The following is a 26,107-nucleotide window of genomic DNA, read 5'->3' as shown; positions in this document are numbered from 1 at the left end:
TACTCCCGCCTCCGCCTCCTCCTTTGCCTCCTCCCCGGCCAGCCGGGAGCCACGTCACCCAGCACTGGCTTTGGGGCTGCTCAGCCCAGCCCGGCTCGGCCGACAGGACAAAACCCAACTTTGCCCAGGCCTTGAAGGTTTGGGGAGGGAGAAAATCCCCACGGTGGGGACATCAAGGCAGGGGGACGCCCGGCCTGGAGGGCAGAGCGGTGCAGGGGGAAAGGCGCTTGGAAGGGGGGCTGAGCTTTCCTCCGCCAGAAGAAGAGAGCTGCAGGCTGCGGGAGGAGGAGAAGGAAAGTTCAGCAGGACGTGAGCGCGCGCTCGGCCGAGGATAAAGCTCCCCGCGGGGTTTTACAGCCGCCCTCGCCCACCACCGCCAAGGAGCCTGCGCCGCCATGAACGTCTTCCGCATCCTGGGGGACATCTCCCACTTGCTGGCCATCATCATCCTGCTGCTGAAGATCCACAGGTCCAAGTCCTGTGCTGGTGAGTGCCAGGGAAGGAGGGGACCCTGCCCAGACAACAACTGCGCCCAGTCCCTTCAGGGGCATCAGCCTCCTCTCCTCCCTTGGGCTGCCTCCCTGCTGCTTCTTCCACCTTTCTCCCACCCCTTGCTGGTAGACCTGGGTGGGTTTTTTTGCCAAGCTCCAGCCCCAGGGCTTTGCTGCAGCTTGTAGGAGCCTCCACCAGCCCAGCACAGGGCGGTTTCCCCGCCAGGAGGGAGAAGGACGTGCTGGAAGGATGTGATGTGGCACAGCACGCCGCTGCCGTGCAGGTGTTTGTCTTGGGGAGATGAAGGGAAGGGGAGGGCGGTAAGGTGGAAAACGAGAAGCTGCGGTGGCACCAAAAGCAATCACCTCCAGGGGAAAGGTGCTGCTCCAGGCTGGAGGCCCTGCCAGAGAGCAGGCAGGCACCAGAGGCTGCTCGGGCAAGGGATGGGGAGAGGTGGTTTCCCGCAGGCAGATTTTGTTCAGGGTTCGGAGCCGCAGTGACTCAGCAGCACCCATCCCACAGCAACTCCCCGGTGTGGCAGGTGTCACAGCACACAAACCCACGGCAGGGCGGGCAGGCGTGTGGAGGGAGCCAGGAAGGGAATGGAAAGGGTTTTTTTCTTGGTGGTGAGGCCGGCCGTGCGTGTATGCGGCTGCTCTCAAAGAAGGCACGAGGCAAAACCTGCACCCGAAGGCATTTTCCTCTCACTTGCCCTGCCCTCCTCTACCTGCCACGCAGGCATCTCTGGGAAGAGCCAGATCCTTTTCGCCCTCGTCTTCACAACCCGCTACCTGGACCTGTTCACAACCTTCATCTCCGCCTACAACACCGTGATGAAGGTAAGGAGGGGCAGCATGGAATCAGAGGTTTCCCTCGGCTCGCCGTGGTTTCTTGGGGAAGGAGAGGTTGCACGTTCACCACGCTGTTTTTTCAGCCAGAGGGAGGAAGGAGAAACTCCATCTCCTCCAACCATCACCAAAACTACAGTGGGTTATACACAGAAGGGCAGCTAAAGATGCTCCCTTTGGTGTCACCAACCCTCCATCAACCACAAAACCCCCTCACTGCAGCGAACGAGGGAGCTGGGCCTGCCACATTTAGTCCACCAAAAGCAGAACAAGATGCAGTGAACCAAGGCTGGGCACCCTTGTGCAGCAGGAACATTAACAGGTGGCTCTCTTCAAGCACTGGTGGGGCGATCAAAATATCCCCATCTTCCTTCCCTCCCCCAGGTCATTTTTTTGATATGCTCCTACGTCACCGTGTACATGATCTACGTGAAATTCCGGAAAACGTTTGACAGCGAGAACGACTCCTTCCGCCTGGAGTTCCTGCTGGTCCCCGTCACAGGCCTGTCGTTTCTGGAGAACCACAGCTTCACCCCCTTGGAGGTGAGGAAACCGTGGGGCAGGGGAGGAGAGGGGAGGGGAGGGGAGGGACGCAGCAGCCCAACACTGCCCAGCAGAGTTAGCAGGATGTTAAATAAATTAGATTTTTATTGCCAAAAGCGTGAGGGAGGCAATGTTGGCAGGCCTCAGAGATCACACCACCTCTGGAGCTGCTCAGCACCATCTTCTCTCATCAGTCCCAGCGTGGTAGGCCCATCCTGCTCCGGGCCGTACCACAGGCGAGCCCACGTCCTCACCACCTTGATTTCACAGATACTCTGGACCTTCTCCATCTACCTGGAGTCCGTGGCCATCCTCCCCCAGCTCTTCATGATCAGCAAGACGGGGGAAGCAGAGACCATCACGACGCACTACCTTTTCTTCCTGGGCCTCTACCGCGCCCTCTACATCGCCAACTGGGTCTGGCGCTATCACACCGAGAAGTTCTACGACCAGATCGCTGTGGTGTCCGGGGTGGTGCAAACCATCTTCTACTGCGACTTCTTCTATCTCTACGTTACCAAAGGTAGGTGAAAGGGTTGGTATGAAGCCGAAAACGTTCATTCGGCCTTCTTGCAAGGGATGGTGGAGCTGCAGCTTGCACTGTTAATCCTGACGTGAGTTTATCATTTACTGTATTTGTGTAGAAATTAAACCAGAGCTCAGCCTGGTTTAACCCACCCTAGGAAGTTAACAATTTCAGCATATTCACTTCCATGTACGTTTTGACAGATTATGTATGAATCACACACACAAAAAAAAAAAACCTAGAGGGGGGAGGAAAAAATAGCCGCAGGCAGACGACGTACCTGAGAAAGCAACTGCAGACATATGGAGGTTTTATTAAGCCTACTTTTTCTTTTGGTGTAAAAGATGCAGCGTTCCCAAGAGCTGGTTCTGTAGGAAGGCAGGCATCTGCATGTACAAGACACTCCCTTCTGTTTGCCAAAACCAGATGCCCCTTCTGCTGCAGCGCTGTGCTTTGGTAAAGGGCTGCATACCAGAGCTAAGGAGCTCATTGCGGGCATAAAATTTGGTAGCACGGCTTGCTGAGACTGAAAAAAAAAAAAAAGATTCGCTTTTCTGTTGAGGAGGGTGGAATTTGACAAAATGTAGCCAAATGAACAAATATTTTCTTCTTTGTTCGCATTCCCCAGCTAGGCTGCCAAAACCAGTAGGGACAAGCCTGCGCTTGATGTTTTGAGGGATGGACCTTTAGGGGCTTCACGCAATATTCCTGCTGATAGAGAGGTGACAAGAGCATTGAGCAGGTTAAGCACATTAAGACTTCCTTCCATCATTGAAAAAATCTTTGTGGCTAGAAAACTACTTTGTAAAACCACCATCAAGGCGCTCCATGTCAATTCCTTTTTTTTTTTTTTCCCCTCCACTAATTCCTATTTTAGCTTCACTTAATTCATATGTCCTGCGTCCTTCTACATTTTATTAGAAATCCACACCCTTTGCAGGTGTGGAAGGTGGAACAAAAGGGGAGAAAAAGAACCAACTGCTGGCTTTCAGCGTTGCAGCACTAGCGACAAAGCCACAAAATTTAGATACAGGAGGGAAGAGAAAAAAAAAACCATTTGTCCCTGGGACATCACAGCAGACAGAATTGCTTATTTTTTTCTTTCCTCCCCTCTTTTATTTTACACCAGTTTCTGGATCATGGGGAAGAAAAGGTGACTGGAGATATGCAAATACTCCACAGTCATTTATGGAAACCAGAAATATTATAGCAGGTTGCATCTCTCTTACACTCTTGCAAAAAAAGCGTCTTTTCAAAACATTTCTAACACAGAGGAGCTCAGACAAAAGGGCAGTGATTCTGATAAGAAAAGCAAGGATGTGTTATATAAAGAAACCTATTTAATAAGGCTTCAGAGCCGATACCAAAGCATTGTAAAGGGATTTTTATATAATGCAAGTTCTCTTTATCTTGTTTTCAAAACTCGATGAGCCGCTTTCTGTTTAACACAAGGACCTGAAAGATATTTGGAGGAAGCTTTCAGCTCCCAAAAGCTTGCGTTTCACAGAGCAGTTGAGGGTGGGAGCACCCGCGGGGATCATCTGATCCAGCCTCCAGCTGACAGCAGGGTCACCTAGAGCAGGTTCCTCGAGGCCACGTGCAGTCAGGTTTTGAGCATCACCAGGGTGGAAGCACCACAGCTCTGTGGGCAACCCGTGCCAGCATTCGACTGTCCTCATGGTAAAAAATAAAAATTAAAACACACCCCTTTTTTCACGTGTTTAAGTGGAATTTCCCATTGCCTCTTACCTGCCGCTGGCCACCACCAAGGGGCCTCCTATCCAACCCGCCACCATCAGATGAGATGAGGCGTGCTGGGGGTGGGTCTGGCCACAGGCCACATATTTATGGCACGTTCTCTATTAAAAAAAATTAAATAAAACCAAAAATGCACCAGGAATAGAACAGCAGAGTCCACATGACATCATCAAGAAAAAAAAAGGGGGAAATTTTGGTTTGCAAACCTGACAACCCACTATCTAGCACTCCAAACAGCAGGTTCAGGAAGCGTTTCATGGTTTCAGGAATATTCCTTCCTTACCTTCTCTTTCTCTGTCCTTTCATAGTCCTAAAAGGAAAGAAGCTAAGTCTTCCAATGCCTGTTTGAAGACATTTCCACAGGCAACACAAGAAATTCCGAAGATGAAGCGCTTACGATGACAGCTTTCCTTTCCTGGCCCTTGTCGACTGAAGAATGGCTCAGCTGAGCTTCACTCGAGTGCCAGGCAGACAACGAGGCCCGGAAAGCTGGTCTGCTTTTCGTCTGGACAAGACTTTCCCTCCACTTTTTTTTTTTTTGTATTTCTTCTTACTTGAATTTGGTGCTATTAAGTAGTGCTGGCCAATACTAAGATAGTGCAAATCATTCTCTCCCTGCTCTTCTCAGCACCCACCTCCAAAATATGCCTCTGCTTTGACCCTGAGGCACGACAGGGAATAAAAGGGAAATAAAAGGTCACTGCCTGTTAGTCCTTCAGCAAGTGCCTATAGTAAAGGGAACACTTTATTATTAAGTCTGGTAAGATACGCAAAGGCCACTGGCTCATTGCACACGTGGCCACATCCGACACAGCAGATGCTATTGCTGTTTTAACCACGAATTACCAGCCCCCCAAAGTGCCTGAACCCCATTCTGCTCAGGGCCTCCAATCTTCCAACGCCACAGGTATTCAAACCCCGCTCACCCACCTGCAGTGACAGTTCATGTCCTACAAATAAGGGATGTTTCGATTAAAATCAGAGGGTTGCCACAGATGTTTCCCATTCCTTGGATGTGACTTTTCTCAAGAACTGGGAAGAATGGGGGCAAAGACTGTTTTACACTCCAAAAATAAAGACAAAGCTCACAATTTTATTGACAACAGTGTTTTTATTTATACCTACAAAAGAAAACAAGATGGTATCAAAAGGACAATTTACAAACTAAGAATAGTAACATAGCTCTTAGTATCCTGTGTCTGAACACCACAGATCTATGAATCTCTCAATTCAAGTCTTCATTAATACAACAGGAATGTGTTCAGAGACCAGCAAGTGTGAAGCAAGATGCTGATCCCACACAAAGCCACTAACCCTTCCATTGTTCAGAGAAGTCCAAACAGTAAATTTCTTCAGGAAGTGGGAGGGGAGGAGACACCCAAGTCGTTTGACACTCCCACAGAACTTTTACAGCTTGAAAACAATGCAAACACTACTAGACGCTAATGCTTTATCAACAAGGGCCCTCCAGCTGGTATATGGAACAGAGCAGCGAGCACCAGGTGGGACAGGGGCAGCACATGCCACGGTGCGTTTATGCAGTCAACATTTGGTTAACACTCTGAACTGAACTGAGACCCTGGACTTCAGCTGACCTCAGTGACAATAAAGCACTGCAAGACTTGGCATGTTACGTTTACATGTGCACAAGTCCCCCCCAAAAAGAAGTGAAAGCTATGGCAGACTATAAGGCAGCTTTGGTGGTCCAGAGACCCTTTTTAAAGCCAGTCAGCAAGATGTCCTACTCCTACACCCCTCAAACACATTTCTGCATCAAATTCATAAATTTTTTTAAAAAGGTAAAAATAAAATATAGCTCTACACTTGCTTGTGAGGGAGGCCAAAGACAGATCAGTCAGTGCCTGGATAAATGAAATGTTTCTGGCTTTCACTTAACACAAGCAAAGAAATTTCCTTCCCAAGCAATGGAATTTGAGATGGGACGAGGGAAACAAGGTTCTGAAAAATCTCTCCCTTTTCTCTCCTTGTCAGCAACCTACCTGTGTACTGCACAAAAAAATGTGCATTCATCCCCCAAAATTATACTCTGGGAATTAAAAAAAAAAAAAATCATTTCTGTATAAGCAAGCTCTTTTCCTGGGCTATAAGAAGTTCCACTCTGCTACAGAAGGGGTGGGCTGCCTTGCTCATCCATATGCAAGAACGCCAACAGAAAAAAAAAAAAGGAAAGAAAACAACCTGCACTCTCATAATGCAAAGATTATGCCTCACAAACCAGGAGATGTATCCATTCTTTTGTCACATTCTTAGATCGAGAGCAGCCAACTCCTATTATCATCTACTGTCTCTGAACCGTCTGGTATTAGAAGTAACAAGTCGACAACATGCTTTACTAAAGGGGAAAACCCCTCACACCCACCTTAGCCTGTAAAATAAACATTTTTTATTTACGTATTTACTAAAATTCCACTCTTCTCTAACATTTTCTAAAATGCTACCTACCTGCAAGAGCTGAGCTCAAAGGGACCAATGGAACGGGGAAATGCACTCAAAAGCCAGGAAAAGCAATAGTCAGAGCAAGGTACAAAAGAAAGAAAGCTTCAGAATTAAGATGCACTAACCAGCTCGCTCCTTACCTCATGGAAAGGAGATTCCAGGCAATCTCCTCCTCCTCCTCCCTTCCTCCCCTTATGCCCCCCGCCCCCCCGCCCCTCAGCCCACCCTATTCAAACCTCTTAAGTGCAGAAAACTCTGTCACATTTTGTTCAGCGTAGTGGCATTCAGAACACTCCCCGTGGCAACACGTAGTTTGTTCACGAAGGACAGACAAACGAGACTCGCTGTTCACAATCTCCGTTCGGTTTAGTTTCTGGGCTCTCAAATAAGACTCATCTCAATAAACCCAACAGTAGGAACTTGAGAGCAGAAACTAGCTGGAGTAAGGAGGTTGCATGCACTTACAATGTTGCAGTTTAACGATTGTAGGGCAAGAACTTATTTGGCCAAACATTACAGCAGCAACACCTGCAGTGACTGCATTTAGCTTTCAGGTACTGAATCCAAGACAGGTTTGGTCACCAACGCCGGGGTTTTAATCCCAACTTCCCTGCTACAGGTACCAGAAGGTGGACTGCTGCTTCCAGAGCTGCAGGAAATGCCAACAACCCACGTGGGTCATTACTCAGAACACCGCCCCACCGAGACAAATGAGCAGAGTTTTCCTATAGAAAGTTACCTATGATAGATTACAAGCAACGATAGCGAGCTATTAAAAAATAAAATTAAGATTAGGAAAAGTGAGCGTTGCTCCCTTGCGTTTATCATGTTAAATGAACTGCGTTTTGGCTCCCCAAAGTTTCCCACCTCTCTGGATACTTCCTGAAATTAAGTTAACGTATTACAGAATAGAAACTTCCTCCCCTCAAAGCAAGTATTAACACAAACCTTAGACACCAAGATGATCGAGCTGGGACCTATCTGCCTTATACCCATTTCTTTTAGAGAAAATAAAATTTCCAATTTCCTCAACATGCAAGACAAAAAATAATAAATTTTCCAGTCAACTATATATATCTCTTAAAAAAAAAAAAGGAAAAAAAAAGGACAGGGTCAGTAATGTGGACTGGGGGCCATTTTTGATGGGCTCAAGGGATTTGAATGGTGAATTCTAAGCCTAACCTGCATGAGAGAGACACCACAATGGGAAAGAAGAGAAAGAAAAGGTTCCTTTAAATGCAAGAGGTCTACACTGGTCACCAGCAGGCGAGTGGTCTCATTTGCGTGAGGGGGGCGGGGGCGGGGGAGGGGGCGGATACTGGTAGGTGGCAGTCTGTCCCATATAGCCCATCACGTTAGTGGCAGGGGGCTGAGGAAACTGTTGTGACATGAGCGGCTGTGGCTGCTGGCCCGAGCGCCCCACCATCCCTGCATACTGCTGTTGGGTAGTGCTCTGTGAGGTTCTCCCAGCGGTGGCAGCTGTGGTGCTGGCACCATAGCCACTAGCACTGTACTCTGCAGTGCCATAGCCACTCGTGCCATAGGCAGCTGCTCCATAGCTCCCTTGAGTGTAACCATACTGGCTCTGTGCTGCCCCAAAAGCGGAATTTGGGCTCCCGTAGGCACTGCCATAGGTCTTGTTGGCTCCGTTGGCATAACTGTCACCACGCTCACGGTCTCTGAAGCCACCTGAGTCTCTCCGGCCCTCTTTCACTCCCCGGAGCCTCCTGTCACACTCTTCCTGGTACATCAGGTTAGGGTTGTTTACTGAACTGCTCGTTCGGTAACGAGAACGGCCTCCTGGCGATGGATACGGTAAGATTTAGTACCGTGAACACGTTTTAAAACAATGAACTGTGGTAATCACGCCACCCTTTCCCTCCCTTCTACAGCCACAGCGCTGCCCACGAGGAGCAAGTTCTTTTGACTGTAACTTCCCTGCGAGGCTGCGCATTCATCCCTGCGTTTTGTTCAAGGTGTAGAGAAGAAGTTCAGAAAGTTTTCTTAATGTGCGTACTGCAAGCCAAAGGAAATGGAAGGAATTCAGGACTAACTTGGAAATGTAATTAAACTTATTATTCCATCAGGGAGAGGGAGGAAAAGTAGTCTCAGTCCCTGAGGGTCAAGTCGGTATTTCCCTTCGCTGATTTCAATTTTGCATGTCTATGCACAGGCATCCTGTTACCTGTGTTTAGGCAGGAGGTGCAAGGAATTAATTCAAGGAAAATTAGCTGTGTGAGGACCTCATCAGGAGAAAAAAAAGAAAAAATTTCTCCAACTAAGTTTTAATGGTGGACTATCTCTTGGTTGGAGAGAAATACTCCGTTTCCTGAACACCCTCGAAATCTCAGGTATAAGACAACTTTATCACTAACCTGTCTCTTAGACTTGCACTTACTATTTCCTTGCCCTCTTTTCATCTTCCCTCCCTCAAAGCAGAGAAGCTATTCCCTACGTAGCCCTTTCCCCATGTGCCTTTACCTCCACCACCACCTCCTCCTCCTCTGTGGTCCACAAGCTGCATCAGCTTTGGATTGATGGCTTGATTGGCTTCTTCCAACACTTTGATAAGCTCCCTGGCTTGTTTCAGGTTTCCCGGTGTGAAGAACGTGTACGCAGTACCTTTGTTGGTACTACGTGCGGTACGGCCAATACGGTGCACGTAATCTTCAGAGCTGTTCGGATAGTCGTAGTTTATCACAAATTTAACATCTTCCACGTCTTGTCAAGTGCCCAGGTGCGAAGCACAGTGAAAGGGTGGGGTTGAGGAAAGGGGAGAAGAAGAGAGGACGTGCCAACGAAAGGTGGGGAGCACGAATGCAGGTGACAGTAATAAGAAAAAAAAAACACATCACAAAGTTAGTAACTGCATGGAACAGATACAAGACAGACTCATCCCAAAAGAGTAGAAGACTCAAATTTACGATCATCAGGCACAAAGATCAGTGTCCTGAAAAACAGTGGAAGTTTTAAAGCAGTTTTTCCCTGCACTCAAATTCATCCTCCCCGGAATGCATTTCTCTGTATTCCATTGATGTTTTTAAATGAGCTAAATTAATTTTGTATTTTTTTTTCCCAAAACACAATCTTGATGGTGAAAACGACACCATCAGACACAGCAAACTGGGGTGGAGGAAGGGTAGGACTGCCACAGTAAAGCTTTTACTCTGTTGGGAGAAGTCTAACAAATAATAACAGTAATGAGATCACTTACCTTCCACTTAGCAACATGAAATAAAATGCAAGTAAAAATCATTTACAATCCTAAAATACAGTGAACTACCTCTCCTAGCCTGAAGTTTAAGACGCTCCAATCACACTACTATTATTCAGCCAACTCATTAAAAACTGTTTGGATCATACCTAGAATATCTTAACTTAGCTTCGTAGTTACAAGAATGCATTACACTAACATTTCACCATACTGTTCTGTCCAGTTCAGAGCAGCTTTTGTAATTTGGGCAATCCTGCTTTCCGTTTACAATTCCCTACTTCCCATGTCAAATGGAAGCAGGAAATAAAGTGACCAAAGTTGCTACGTACTGTAAAATAATATTAAAATTTAAGAGATCAGAACAGCTCACCTCTCAGTGAGGCTTCAGAAACTCATGGGACAGAAACAAAGTAAATGTTAGTGTAACACTTCAGTGAAAGCATCTGAAGTACCAAAAGCACCTATTTGCTACAGTATAGAATGTTCTTTAAAAAAAAGCATGGCATTACAGTAAGTCACCTAACAGCTCATAAAAAAAAAAAATCTGCATTTTAAGATGAATATTCTGAAAATATCCAAGATAAAACACAGATTTTTTTGTGATTTCCTTTCCTTCTTTTTTTTTTTTTTTTTTAAAGAGAGAAACATTCTCTGTTTGTTACCAGACCGATGCACACTCCCTCCTCCTGTGGGAAACCGCTGCAGCCGATCCCGTCTCTTTGCCTTTTATTTTTGGCGGCCTCCTTTCGAAAACTCCGCCCTCTGACACGGGACCACTGGAGCGCGGGGAGCATGCATCAAGGGTCCGTGGCAGCGAGAAGTCCCCACACACGCTCACTCTGTGAACTGGCTTAAGACGCTTCTCTGTAGCCCCATTTGGTTGTGAAGCGCCGGAGAACCTGGGTTCAGGTAAAGGTTTCAGGTCCTCCAACGCTTTTTGTCCCCTATTTGGGGCTCTTAGGGGCATTTGTCAAAAAAAAAATGCAGGTACAAAAATTACATCCAAGGGGTCAGACTGCATCTATTGCCCAGACTGCATCAATTTCAAAGGGGTCGTAGGAAAAATAAAAACAAGACGGTTGTGGTGGCAAGAGGGGGGACTTTATGTCTGTTTCTTATTACAGCAAAGGGGGGGCTCCTCAGTCTTTGCTGACTCCAAAGTCCTGAATCACACCAAAAAAAGGGAGTGAGAAGGCAGGTTTCACAGGGGGCTGCGCGAGTCTCCAGCTAGGGTCCTTGATGCAACAGGTTGTGGTTTTTTTTTTTTTTAAAAGAAGGGGAAAGTGAAATAGAGAGGAGTACATATGACAGATTGCATCTTCCCAGCCAGGGTGTAACTAATCTGACAAGTTGCAGGCTCCAGGAGCCTCAGTCAGTCCCATTCTGCACATCCATCAGTAGCAAAGCAACTTGAATTAGCACAGAGGATACAAGGGCGTGCTTTCCTGGCAGAAAGCACAGGGAAGCACAGCTACCAATGCAGACAGTGCTGACTTGACTGGGGAGGACTGGGAAGAATGGGAAGGCAGGGAAGGCAGGAAGAGGAAAATGGAAGGCTGTTTTCCAGACCAGAAAGTGATCCTGGGAGAGCACGCAGCTGGCTGAAGAAAGACCCGAGCAAGTGCAAGACTCGGCTTCTCCAGTCTAGCATGCTCCAAAGTGCTTGCGCACGCTCAGAATCTTCCTGCGCTTTTAGAAGATAACGTGGCAGGATCTAGAATCAAAGCTGTCGATCATTTCTGACAGCTACTTGGGAAACATGCCCTTTGTCAGACCATCAGAATACCCTATGGCACAGACAGTCTCCGATTATTAATCAGAAGGGACAAAACTAGCAAACATGCTAGTCTAGAGAGCTGTTTCAACCATCAATGTAGATGTGCCCCCACCCCTGCACTGAGAATGATCTGTAGCTGATATCAAAGTTTCTGTTAAAGAAAACAAAACAAAACAAATTCAATGTTTTTAGTTTAATAGACTGAACAAAAATAAATAAAAAATAATCAGTGCAGAGAGAGGACCTCACTCCAGGGAATCATCACAAAGAAGTCATTATGGGACTCAGAACTTACCTGGAAGAAGCTTTTTTGAAACCAATGTTCCATTAGGAAGAGGGAAAGCCCTGGTGACTCAGCCAAAAGGCGCGCGCCCCTGTTTTATGTTATTTAGGTAGAAGCCTTCACTTTCCAGGATCTTGGAGGAAGTCGTCCAGAAGTTTGCCAGTTAAGTGACTTATTTTAAGAAGCAGCAAACTCAGGGCCCCAAAACAAGCAGAGATGTTGTTCAGTAACAAGAAACAGACTCTGGTACCTTTCCCCCACAGCTCAGGCGAAGTGGAGGATGGGAAGTGGGGAGACTGTTTTCTGAAGTGTTATCCAATTGAGTAGTTTTGGGGGAGTGTTTTTGGAGGGGAGTGAAGCTGTTTTAAATGTCTAGGCAAGATGCACAAAGAAGCTACCAGCACATAGCAAGCCTGTTTAAAAAACGCTGCTAGAGAAAGCAGCTCTCTTTCATACAAACTGGTTTCAGGCCTCAGTCCCTTCTCCCAACAGGCCCAAGTACTAACTGCACAGGTCCAGACATGACCCTAGAGGGCAGAGACTGAAGTCCAGATAATCACCTCTCTGAGGAAGCGTTGGACGTTTTTTTTTGGAGGGGGGGGGCGGGGAACTAGGGGTGCAGGTTGTGTGAACAAAGGCTGCCAAATCTAGTAATGGTCTGCCTGTGTTAAAGTGACCATATGATGCACAGCACAGCCACCCTTTCAGCATATGAAAAACAGAGCTCAGATAACTGTGATTTTTAATAAACCAGAGATTTTTCTGAGCTTATCTGCAATGACTCACAATAACTTTGTCTGAAGTTTACCATAACAAGACACTGACCCCCAAGGGGTTTACCTTCTACCAAGCTCGGGGAGGGTGGAATATTCAGTGCTCGTTATTAAGCTAAGAGCACCTCAGAAGTCATCCTCCTCTTCTAGGAGTGGGCAGATGTACAGGGACTGTGCCTAGCACACAGCGTTTCACCATACAAATATGCTTACTTAAAAAGGGGGCGCAACTGATGCATCCAGACAGATCATTTTCAAGCCACCAAGAACAGAGTGGCGCAATTTTGATTCAGTTACACATTTGGGTAGCGCTACGTTAATGGCCATATATAATATAATCTCAGTGGTCCTGCCTAGAAGGAGCACAGAGGAGGGGAGTTACGTGTCAAGACCAAAAATCTGGAGCAGTGCTTTCTCAGATGTGAATACATCTGCGGGGTAAACATGCGTGTATGCTGGGGTTTGTATGCTCAAATCTGGGGGGGATTATGCAGGGAGAATATTAGCTATTTGCCGTTGAAATGCTCTCCCACAACTTCCTACTTGGGCTTTATCTGACACGCTCTGAACAGAGCAATCCATCCCTACCATCCAGCAACAAAAGCTGGATTTGGGGAAGAAGTGAGTGTGGTGGAAGGGTTGGGTTGCATAATTGGACGTCTCTTCTCCCTCTTGGCGATCGATTAGTCATGCCTAGGCCTTGCTGCAGACCAAAGCCTGTTCATTAGGAGCAGGAAGAGACTTTGAATATGAAAGAAAAAAAAAAGATTAATGTTAAAAAACGTATTTCACATGTGGGGGAAAATCACGCTTTGAATTTTTTTTTTTTAAAAAAAGAAAACATATTTCAGTCCAAAGAAGAAAAATATGCAGCAGTAGGCAAGAGTGGTCTATGTGTACAAACCTAGCCCACGAGATGCAACGTCGGTAGCAATGAGGATAGGAGCCTTTCCAGAACGAAACTCTGTAAAACAAAGCACGCTATGAAGTAAGATTTTTTAAAAAGATAGTTATCTGAATTCGATTCACACTAAATGCTCATTTTCCAGAATCTAGGTAAGATAATTTCATAAACCCCAGCAAGTCAGGATATAAGGTGTCAACTAGTTTTCAAAATCCAGCTCTCTGGGTTAAGCAATCATCCCATTCAATTTTTGGATTAAAAAAAAAATAAAAATACAAGCACTGAAATTAACAGTACAAAGGCAAAAGAAGTTCCTTCGAAACGTATCTCTTGGTCACAGAGACAAAAGGAAGCCTAAGAACAGCACGTCTAAATTACGTACAGCAGCCCGAGTTATTCTCCCCTCAGCGACGGACTCACCATTAAGCACCCAATCTCTTTCCGGCTGACTCTTGTCTCCATGGATACACATAGCTGGCCAACTGCCAAACAGAGATGCACATTAGTACAGACAGAAAGTACATATATTAAAGGCAACAGGAAGCTTTATTGACATTTCAGTAAAAAGGCCAAAAAAAATGTATTTCTCAAGTGTTTTGATTCCCTGTCCCCCTCCTCTGGCCTTTATCTACCTACTGTGCATACAGTTTTGTTTCTTGCACACTAAACCCACTAATTATATAGCAGCCATCTAAGTCCAATCACATTTGTGAAATTAATGGTTTGTCACTTCATTATATCAGTATTCTTACATACTGAAAGCTGCACAGTTTACAAATATTCTCCCTTGCACTAAGGCTTTGATGGATTGGAACCTTCCAGGAAATTAAGACTGAATTCAGCCAAGAACCAAACTGACAGGTTGTTCCTAACTATAGCATCGCGAACATTTAGACCTTACTGCTTTTATTACAGTTTCTGTTTCCCACTAGCAGCAAAGGGTAGGGGGAGGCTAATCACCCATCTCTGCGCATCCTTCGAGTGAGATCATCACATCGCCTCTTTGTCTCCACAAAGATGATGGTTTTATTCTCCTTCTCTGCCATGATTTCTTCCATCAGTTGTATCAGTCTAAAACAGACACGAGAGCTAGTATAGATATCCACACATACAAGAATACAGGAACGCTGTCTCGGTTTGCTTTAAGAAAATGTATAATACACATCCACAAAAGTAAAAGCCAGCACCGCTTACACAGAATTTAGCTCTTCTGTACAATGGTACGGTGAGAATATATGCAACAGACTGGATAATTACAGGACTTGTTTGGTAACATTCAAAGGTTAAATAACACTGCAAAGAAATCCACTATTCAGAATTCACATTTGGCTCAGAAAACAATGTAGATTTCCAAGTGCAGCTAAAAAACCTGAAATGGTAGGCAAGTCAACGTACTTATGGTCTTTCTCGCTTTCCATGCATACGTCCACTATCTGCAGGATATTGTGGTTGGCACTCAGCTCCAAGTTCCCCACGTTGATCTGAACATAGTCCTGCAGGAAGTCCTCGGCAAGCTGGCGCACTTCTTTTGGCCAGGTGGCACTCCACATCAGAGTCTGTCTGTCAGGCTACGAAAAAAGGGAAAACATTTATTTAAGGTAGTGGGCTTGGATAGGAAACCAAGGGAGGCTGTCCTTTAACAACGTTCACGCACCCTTATCTGGTCAACAATTTTCCGAATTTGGGGTTCAAATCCCATGTCCAACATTCTGTCTGCTTCATCCAGCACAAGGTACGTACACCGACGAAGGTTGGTCTTTCCTGCCTCAAGGAAGTCAATCAAGCGACCCGGTGTAGCAATGCAGATCTCCACACCTTCAAAACAGAAGGAGGAAAAAGAATAAGGCTCTTCATTTGAATGTCAATTGGTATTTTTAGTCAGAATGAATCACCTCCCAGAGCAAAATTGTTTAAATAAAATGAAAAAGCACCACCCTCATCCATACCCAAGATTGAGTCATTTCAGTAGAAGCCCTAGTTTCTTTTAATAATTCATTTTTTTTTCCATTCTGAAATTACTGTTACAGTGCCATTAGAATAATAAATGCAGTGCAGAAGCTAAAAGCCTACTGTCAGAAAACACCTGCAAAGAGCTGCCCAAAAATCAAAACTAAAATAAGCTTCTACTCAACCCTGACCTACCTTCATCCAGAATTACACAGCCTGGAGAGCTCTCTAGTAAAAATAGAACTGAACTACAGCTAAACTCTACATGTTAAACAAACATGAAGTGCTCCTCTTGCTGTACAGGTCAGATTAGTTCCACTTCCACCTTTTTTTTTTTTTTAAGGTATATAAAAGCCAAACCATAGCCTTTAATACTGAATAATTATGCCCTAAGCATGACAGACAACCATCCAGCCTGTACCTTAGTGTAAAAACAGAACTCAGATATTCTTAAGCTAGTACCAGGTATAGCAAATTATGTATTTTTTACAAGAAGGGACTAATTTTCACCAATTTCCAAATCTTAAGAGGTGCACCCTTAAGTGTCACAGAAACAATCACAGAAGTTATGTTTAGAGAAGTAGTGAGGTGAAAAAACATAAAAATAGCTTTGCTGATACTTCACTTCCAGATGCAGAGTATTTTGCAACAGCCCAGATTGTTATGTCTGTGTCAACTTGGACTCCTCAGAGCTGATGAAGCTGGACGCACTTCCAGTTTCTATAAAGCTCATGCAAGAATTAGATTTCTAACAGAGTCGCTGGTGTTCCAGAGAGACTGAAAAAACTGCACTCTGTTGTCAGTGATGCACTCCTCCAAAATAAATTCACTAAATACCCAGAAATCCACAACTGACAAAAAAAATATGATTTTTGATCTCTACTTACTCAAGAATTTTTGCTGCAGCAAGCACTAAGCAACCATCCAAAGATAGAAACACCTAAAAGGACTGAAAGCAGGACTGAAAGCATGATATCTGTCCACATCCTCTAACCAAAATGTTTTCATCATATGTGGGAGAATCTCTATTGTACAGCACTCCAGGAGGGTGTAAAAAAAAAAAAAACCCACCACATTGATGCTTCCATGGTCTCTTCACGTAACATTGTCTCCACCATGAACAATGGTGCTTTTTATTGGATGCACTACTGTTTTTTGGATTAGAGCTATCCCACAGCCTTCTGCCACACGTTTTCGTCCCGTTATTGAAGTGTTCAAGAGCAGCTCTTCAAACCACGGTGATAAATTTTGTTTAAATTACTTGAGCAGATCTGTGTAAGCTTACCTTAATAACATTTCGTGCATCTTTTCATGTAATTCTATTGTATTTTTTAGCCTAGTGAAGACAAAAGCCCTCAGCACATTGCTGCAACTGAAATCATATGCAACTAGCCCTTCACATGAAGGTTGGGCCACTAGCACACTACTGCTGCTACAGTGGTTGCTGCAGAACCACAGCTCCCCAACAGTCCTGTCTCCAGCCCTCTGCTACATTAGGAAAGGCAACGGCAGAACCCCATGAGGCAGCATGACCAGAAAGAGAGCCTAGTCCTTAAGAACAATGAAGTACCAGGAAAAACAAACAAACAAACCACTGTCTAAAGAAGTTTCTATGAATTCAGAAATTACATTTTACTATTTGAACAAACCTGGGCGGAAAACTCAGTCTGGCTTAAGAAAAATTGTTCCTTAAGCTTGCTGCTACTGCACCTTCTCAAAATAATCTGTCCTTTCTGACAAGTTGCTTCCCCTCCCCCTTCCTAAGTCCCGTTGACCTTCGTGAGTGGAAAGTTCAGAAAATGGAAGGAGGTCTAATATCCGAGTAAGTCATTATACAACAGAGAAGGAAATTATCACATGCCCCATCATTTTAACTGGAAAAAGAGACAGCCACTCACCTCTCCAAACAGGCTTTAAGATTACTTTCAAGTTTACTTATATTTTGCAGTACCACCTCCTACAGAAACTTGCAGACACCCATTTTAAAGATCTCAGTTAAATTACCTCTTTCTAGATCTCTGATCTGGGGACCTTTGGGTGCTCCTCCATATATGCAGGTACTCTTCAGCCTTGAACATTTGCCATAATCATCAGCCACTTGCTGCACTTGCTGGGCCAACTCTCTGGTAGGTGCTAGAACCAAGCACTGCAGAAGGAATCAGTTCAGGTTAACCAAGCTGTACACGCATCCCTAACTTAAGGACTCTGCTCAAATACCATAAGCAAAGCTGGACCATCTGCTCTCTATTAGCTAAAACATTTAAATATCGTTAGATTATGTCAGCAATTGCACAGAATTTCAACTAATGAGTGGGACGTTCACATTGTGATTGTAAACACTCTCTACTTACTATTCTCATATACCAATTAAATAAAGCACATATCTCATTAATGGTGCCACAAACAGAAAGGAAGGGAATTGACAAGCACTTACAATTGGGCCATCCCCTCTCTCCAAATATGGCTGGTGGTTGATGTGAACGATCGCAGGCAACAAGTACTGAAACAGAAGAATTCTAAGTCAAGACACCGGACTTCCACATTCAATGCCAGTGACCACCTGCCATGACAGCTGGACCACAGCGAGAGCCCACTTAGCCTAACAGCCCTCCAGAAGCCAGTACATAATGTTCCAAAGATAGGTAGAAACCTCAGCTATATTAAAATCAGGATTTTGCAAAACCAGGTATTTACATTTACCCAACAGAAGAAGTGATTTGCAGAGCTGCTGAGCAACCCTATCTGCTTTTGGCATGAGTAGAAAACAGAGGTGCTTAGCACCTCTGAACAGAAAGCTCATTTAAAATTTGGAGCCTAAATTAGTAGAATTGAGCAATCTTTCCTCTAAACAGTGCTTTTCATAAAGCATAAAATTCCTTCTTGACCACTGCAGATAAAATTAACACGTTAATGAAGACTCAACCATCCTTTATTTTAACTTGTGTAGTTAACAAAACAAATTGGCACATACTAGTTATTAAACTGCAACGTAAGCATGGACCAAAGGGAAGTAGCTAAGTATCAGAAAGAGAGACATGCAAAACACATGCCTGTGAATAAGACAGGCTAGATGGGTTGAGGCTTAAGTCTCACCCATGAAGCAATAAAGAAAGCTTTAAAAACATGTCATCACTTCACTTTACACTTGTAGCACTGTCAAGGTGAAAAACTGGTAACAAGCAGCCAAGGGTAATTTCTACAAGGCAACTGTGGAAATAAATAAAACAAAAGAAGTGAATACGCACCGCTAGTGTCTTCCCAGAGCCAGTCTGTGCAATGCCCACCATATCACGACCACTGAGAGCAAGTGGAAAACCTTGGCACTGAATTGGAGTGGGTTCTGTGAAATTCTGGTCCATCAAGGCATCCATCACATACTCTAAGAATTTAAGAAAGGAAAAAAATTCTTAAAGGCCAACTGAGGCTATATGCAACTTCAGAAGACCTTTTAGAAATGAAAACAGGCCTTAACACTTGCTGCCTTTGAGTAATCCACATTTTCTTAAAGAATGGCAAAATACTTACGTGGAAAGCTACACTGGTGGAAGGCAAACACAGGCTTGGGGCAGCCCTCCATTCCTCGAATTGTTATCTCTTTCTTCCTTCTCAGTTCTTCAACTTCATACTATTGACATGGAAAAAAAACAAAGAAATGCTGAACATCAGCAGAGACTTACAGTGCACGCTTCTATTAAGTGACTTAATGCCTCTTACTAACAGTTTAGTTTGGGAGATGAGATAGACAAGAAGATCTAAAAACGACAGCTCTCCTAAGGATTTTACCCTGAGATTGAGCTATCACGTAGGTTCTCCAACACTCAAGAAGTAGGAGTTCTCTGTGCAGCCTAAAGGAACTGATGCCTGTTTCCTTCCAAGCAGTCTTTTTTAATGAAAAGTGCATTAATATAATCTTTTAAAAGCTTTGAGCCATCTTCCAGAAGCCAGAACTTATCAAGAGCTTCAAAAGTGAACAGAGGCAGAGGAACAGATTAAATAAATTTTATGTGACAATGCTGAGAACTAAACAAATTAAATAGGCCCTAATATACAACAAAAAAGCAGAAAGCAGGGCAGTCCTTCTCCTTCCATTAAAATACTCCAGAAGCGGCTAAGTACGTAGCTCTTGCTGTACAGCCTGCAACTCAGAAATGTCACTTGGAACCTTTCTGGAAGCAGCGTTTCTTTTCCCTATGAAAGACGCCCAAACAACATCATGACGACAAACTAAGGCCCCACATTTTTTTTTTACTACTATTTCTGAAATGTGTATCCACATAAGGAGAGTTTTAGGGTTAGGAGAAGTGTGTGTTGTTTTCTTTTTTTCCCTATGTTATATTACAAGTCCAACAGCACTCAGCAACATGCTTCCACAATTCATTACCTTATTCTAACACTCGCCAAAAATCAATATGAAAATACCCATCAGTATCAAACATGCATTTTACCCAAAGCAGTAAATTTACTGTTTGTGAAAAATTTAGAGTTCAAACAAAAGTTTAAAACTAGAACTATATATATTAAAAAAGAGTCTAAGAAGAATGTGAAAATCCTTTTACTTTTAGCTGGCTAAGGCAAAGACAGCACCTAAAGCTAACTGGTTCAGTAGTTCAAGTTGCTGTCTTTGAACAGCCACGGCCCCCTTCAGTCCCTTTATGCCATATAACCTTGCCATGAATACGTGACTTGAAGATTTGTAAGTATATGCAATTGGATAAGAAAACCTTTTGTTTTCAAGTTTCCTTGTGTTAAGAATGAAACCTGTTAATTTCTAAATACAAGACATTAAAGAGGAAGAAAAAAACTAGACTAGTTGGGTAGGAAGGGGAGATGATCTATAAACACGGAGCGCTGTGTCCAGTTCTGAGCCCCCAGTGCACGAAGGACGTTGTTTAACCAGGCATGTCCAATTATGGCACGGAAAGCTAGCGGCTGAGGTACAGGCTGGACAAAGACTGGGAGCACCAGATTCGTGCAGCTCGGGAAAGAGAGGACTAACAAGGGAATCTAACAGCTATTCTCAACTACCTGATGGTCATTATAGAGATCGAGTCAGACTCTTGAAATTCCAATTAGTTATCAGTGGAAAAAAACACCACGAGAAGCATCAAGACCTGGGACAGCCAGCGAGATAGGGTACGGACTCTCACCATCCTTAGGGATATCCAAACTCAGAAGTGCAAGGTGCTGAGCAACCTGCTCTACTGTGGGGCTGAGGATTAGACGAGATGTGTCCCAAGGTTCCGGTTTTTCAGCCTGAATTATTATTATAAAACTGTATGCCTTCCAAATGTTTTTCAAGTGTTTATGCCACTCAGTTCTTTATTTTAGGTTCTTTCAAGGTCTCTCCAGTATTGCAACTTTTAAGCTCTCCAGTCAGAATCCTCAATGACAAAGCATGACATTCTTGTTGGTTAATTTCAAATAACCAGACCACAATAGCATTATGATGATGAATTACAAATGACCAAATGTAAAAAAACTTGCGTAAAGACAGCTGAGAACAGAAGCATCACATTCGCTAATGTCATAACGACTCTGCTATCCGGCAGAGCATACACACAGAAAACAAACTTAACGAAGACAGTCCTATTACACACAGTCCCAGACATCCTAGGACAAGATTTTCCACTTGTGTCATTTTGTTGTATGTAAAATGAAACAGAAAGAACCTAATGACTTACCGGAGTAAGCCTGGCCACTTCTGGATGTTCCACATAAAAATTCTTCTCAAACTTGGGCAGCTCATTTAAATCCCATTTTTTCTTACGTAAGCGTTCCCCCGGATTACCAAATTTCTTTGGAGGAAGAGGACCTCCACGACTTGCTCCAAAGCTGGAATGTCAATGTTAATTATAAACAATTGAATTAGTCTGGAATTTGCAGGTTTCTAAAGCATTTTTCACCCCTCCCACCCCAAGTGGACACACAAGCACAATATTCTGTCAAAATTCGCCCCCTCCAAGAAAACTACTATGATAGCATTCATGACATAAACCTGCCCAAAGTCCGTTTTAACCCAAACCCGTCCTAGAGGTTGCTTCCAGTACAGCCATTTTTAAGTCACTGCCTTAAAGCTCCTGTCACCAAGCTTCTGTCTCTTGGTTCCCTCTCCTGGGACAAAGCTGCTGGTACAGCTATGGCAATTATTTTGTATCAAAGCTGAGAGTGTAATTAAAACAGGATAGATGCAAGGGGTGGGAAAAATCTCTAATCACAAGTTCCTTGTATCTCAAGGCCAGTTTTCACACAAAAATAGCTATTTCACCTTCTCCCTGTGTCCTCTCTCTTTTCTTATCAAGCAGCGTGCCTCAAATAAAAAACAAGTAAAGACAAAGTAAACAAGTCCACCCAAGCTTGGAAGTCTATGTGTAATGCTGGAACCAAAGCAATAAAGCTTTTATTTTCAAAAAAGAAAGAGAAGCAGAAGAAAAATATATAAAAGCACTCGGGAAAAACTGTATCCCTTCCCAAATGCTTCTGATGAAGACTCAAGAGAGTAAAAAAAAAAAAAAAACGCTTACTCTGCTAAAAATTTCCTAACTAACAGCCACTCAGAAGTTACTGTTCTCCCTCTCACCTAAGTTTTATTCACCCAGTTATTTTAATACGCTGAAGAAGGGTAAGAGCTGTCATAACTCATGGATGCATTGGACAACACACAAGCTTCTGGCAAGAATCAAGAATAACTGAAAACTGAGGGGTATAAATTGTTTAATTATCAAAAACATTATAAATGATTACGTATTTTACAATTCCACCAGAACGTTATAGTTCTTTCATTCATATCATACAAACACAGCAGGAGGCACTTTTCCAAAAGCTATCAGATCATATTTTGTCCTAATGCAAATTCTGGTTAATAAAGCTACAGCTTTTCGCAGAACATGAATTCATGAGAAGTGCCTGCTTTTATTTAGATAGCAAATCCACAGCGTCTGCACTTTATTCAAGCAGTCTGCTAGTAAATAAAAACAGTTAATGAAACAAACCCAACGCAACAAAAATCCCAAAGCAGTTTTCATACGCTGGTAACTTGAGGAGAAAAGGGCTTGATAAAAACTAAAATAGATTTGAAGGAAATTTTTACGTTATCCTAATTACAAGGCTCTCTGTTCAGACATTAGCTACATCTGCTGTTTAAATTGCTTCCCAATGGAAATTACAAGTGACAGCGACTAAGAGACCAAAAAAGCGGAACTCAAATCAACGTATTAACAGGAACGAGGGGCTACACTGTTGGAAAAACTAGGTATGGTAGATATAATTTAAAACCTGGTAAGTAAATTCTAAAATGCTTGTCTTGATGAAACTGCTTCATTCAGTCTCCTCTCTGTTGTATAAATATCCCTTATTTTCTTATCATATTTTTATGAGAACCTGTATGTCAGCATTTTTTGTCATATGCAAAGACTGTAAAACACAACTTCAGAAATTAAGCAATTATATTTCCTTTTGGACAAAGTAACAAAAAATTGTACAGACTATCATCTACAGGAACATTCATATTTACTGAGGATTTCTGCTGCTGATCACGCTAACTTGAGGTCAAAATGGCAACTCTTTACGTTTCCAAGTTGTTCTAACAAAAGGCGTAAGCGGCTTCACTGAAGTCAACTGGAGGGTCAGAGGGCGAACGAGTTTCCTTACAGAAGGAAACACATGGAAGAACGGATTGTGAGACTGGACACTGAAACAGCTGCGTACTGTGAGTATTTGCTCCACAGATATCCAGAGGGAAAAATCAATACGTTCTGCATAAGAGTCGTGCAGTTTCAGTTCTCCGTTCTCACGCACAACATGGCTGCATGCTGACCTGGAAGAAGTGAGCCCCGCAGCATTCCTGAAACGCTGCCTCCGCTAACCCAGCAGCGACTGACACTTCGTGTTCGGATCGCAAGTAACAACTGGATTCTGATTCCAGCTAAACTGATTTAAATCTGGGATTATTTCACTGATTTGCCAACAGTTCTCCTGTCAATCAAGTGGAAATTCAGACTGACCCAAAACGCTCTTGTCTAACACTACTGTGCCACCATTTCTGGGACAGAACTGAGCAAGTTTATTACACTCCAGAGCAAAACAGGACCGCTTCCCATCCTAAGAAGTCATCTACAGCTTGTTCCTAATAGAAAGGAAACAGAAAGCCTGTATTTGTTAGTCAATGAAAGAATCAGTACTGAGAAGGTGGTAAACTTCCAAACACAGCATGCTGGGTGGTCCAAAGTTTTCACAGAGACTCTTTATGAATTATGATGCATGTTGGTGGTTACAAGTACTTTCACACCTTAAATAAATGTGTGTGACAAGCTGAATCCTGATACATTACACGCATAGCTTCCGGTACAATAGGCCAAGAAAAATGATTTTCAACGCAAATGTCCAAAAACTTGACAAAGAAGCACACAGACACTCCTTTTACTTATGCGAAATTCCTGATTTAAAAGAGAAGCAACCATCTATAATCAAAATCTTTATGCAGAATGGGATTACACACGTTTTAAGGCATGCTCAGTATTGTAACAACACTTTGGACAGTGTTTGTTTTAAGGAACTGTATATAAACCTGCATTCTCAAACTTGCTCACTGAACTCCAAAAACAGTTCAGACCCCCAGCTATCTCAGACTTGCCAAAGCATTCACTCCAATGTCTTTGCGTTACACTGAGCTGGAAAGCTCACGATGAAAAAACACCAAAACCCTCCTCTCTGTGGAGGGAAAAAAAAAAAAGGATCTCTTAAGTTCAGAGTGTGAAATGTGGATGTAAAGATAAAGCAGAAAATACAACTATCTCTCTCCACAGACGAAGAGAAACTAAACGCTAAAATGGATTTCAACATAAACAAAATATTCTTCAATCTCCCAGTAGGAGAGAAGAGAAAAATAATAAGAATAAAAAATGTAAGACTCATTCTTAATATGGCAGACTAGATCTAATTTGGTAACAAAACTCACATGACATGTTTATTGTTAATCCTTGCGAACGGAGGCCTAGCTACTTGTGATTTGAAGGACAGAACATACCACTCTCCTAAATGGGGTTTAATTTTCTCTTAAAAAATGGCCTGGGATGAAAGCCTTATTACTTTTAACCCATAAAAAGAAAACCAACCCTCAAACTATTTATGTACTATAACGCCATCCTATGCTGTACTTACCCTATACTACCCACAGCACATAGTATTTTTTTCTTTTTAACTGCCATCCTTGGATGAAAAAGAAATTAAACCTGCAAAAACCTTTCCCAATGCTAGCTTCCTTTCAATAGTGGTCTCAGAAGTATCAAGCACTAGGCCTCAGCCATGCCAGACAGACAACTCCCGTTCGATCGCTACGTAAGCTTGGTCATGCTCGTTAAGTGTGGTCCAGGGCCATGTTTACTGAACTCGGCCTCCTGAGAACGCAAGTCCCCCGCACGGCAGCAGTTTTCAACCTCATTTCCTCTCACGATAAGCCCGGGAGTGCAGCCGGGAAAGACCTTTCACCAACTGCCATCTTTTTAAGAAGTCCAGAAGGAGCAATGACAGCCAGAAGGGCAGCGTGTCCAGCCACCCTTGCCAGGACCACTGGGACTTTCATGGTTTGCAGGGGGGAGAGGGACAGGAGAACAGGGGTGGCAAAAAAAAACAATATATATATATATATATATATATATATATGAAGGGAAGGAGGAGAAAAGGAAAAGGCAGGCAAGCAAGCACGTACGGTTACATGTGAAGAATACGAAAACATAATATATAATATATAACCCCCACCCCTTGCTGCCAGAACCGTGATAGTAAAGTTCCCAACCCCTCCGACCCCCCCCAACACGAAAATCCAGGGTGAAATCTCCCCCCGATCCCACCACCGGGACGTGCCGTGTCCCTCCCATCCCCCCCGTCCCCCAAACCCCCCCCAACCCCTCACAGGGAGGTGAGGGCCCCTTCCACCGCCCCCCCTCCCCCCAAACCCCAGCCCTGCCTTCCCCGTCCCCCCCCCTTACCCGCCGCGGTCTCGGTCGCGCCCCCGGTCCCCGAAGCCCCTCATCGCACCCGGGGGGGTGGGAGAGAGGCAGCGGAACGCCGGCCGTGGCGACGGCGAGGGACTGGGGGTACGGGGAGACGGGCCAGCCAGGGGCGGCTGCGTCTCGGAGGAATCGCTTTGCGCCACCTCGCCTCTTGGGTGGGACACAAAAGGAGAAGAATTGGTCAGTGGGTCCGAGACCCGCTGGACGTCGGCGGAGGGAACGGCGGGGCTCTCGGTCGGCTCCAGGGCCCGTGCCGTGTGGAGACACTCGCGTCTTCTTCCTCCGGGCTCCCGGCACAAAATGGCCGCCGCCGCCCCAACCCGCTTCGCTTACGTTACGGGCGGTCCGGCGCTGCGCAAACTGCGGCCCTCGAAAAATGCCTACGCTTATTCGCGGAAGCCAACTACGCCCCGAACCGGCTCGGCGAGACGCTTCTCCGCGCGGCGCGGCGCGTACGAAAGCCGCGTAGCGCCCTTTGCTCCGACAGCCCCAGCGCGAGGAGGGGAGGGAGGGGAGCAACGCTCTTCCTATTCCTCAAAGTCAGTTACGCAAGGAGTCAATGGCGTAACCCCTTCCAG

The 26,107-nt window shown here is 44.4% G+C and overlaps 2 protein-coding genes across 2 annotated transcripts; one reads left to right on the top strand and one right to left on the bottom strand.

Moving 5' to 3' along the window:
• On the top strand, positions 1-5,258 carry KDELR3 (KDEL endoplasmic reticulum protein retention receptor 3). Its single transcript, XM_040559565.1, has 5 exons — positions 1-486; positions 1,231-1,331; positions 1,725-1,883; positions 2,154-2,406; positions 4,476-5,258. The coding sequence occupies exons 1-5, from the start codon at positions 396-398 to the stop codon at positions 4,514-4,516; spliced, it is 645 nt and encodes a 214-aa protein (XP_040415499.1). The 5' UTR covers positions 1-395; the 3' UTR covers positions 4,517-5,258.
• DDX17 (DEAD-box helicase 17) lies at positions 5,259-26,107 on the bottom strand. The gene is made up of 13 exons (XM_040559558.1): positions 25,506-26,107; positions 21,204-21,354; positions 19,048-19,147; positions 18,768-18,901; positions 17,957-18,022; positions 17,527-17,668; positions 15,230-15,390; positions 14,971-15,143; positions 14,536-14,646; positions 13,996-14,057; positions 13,576-13,635; positions 9,106-9,345; positions 5,259-8,424 (listed from the first exon to the last, which is right to left on the bottom strand). Exons 1-13 carry the CDS (start codon positions 25,547-25,549, stop codon positions 7,901-7,903), a joined length of 1,968 nt encoding a protein of 655 aa, XP_040415492.1. The 5' UTR covers positions 25,550-26,107; the 3' UTR covers positions 5,259-7,900.

The sequence above is a fragment of the Cygnus olor genome, chromosome 1 (genome assembly GCF_009769625.2).
Source record: "Cygnus olor isolate bCygOlo1 chromosome 1, bCygOlo1.pri.v2, whole genome shotgun sequence".
Taxonomy (NCBI): domain Eukaryota; kingdom Metazoa; phylum Chordata; class Aves; order Anseriformes; family Anatidae; genus Cygnus; species Cygnus olor.
This window is presented reverse-complemented; position numbering and strand designations above follow the sequence as displayed.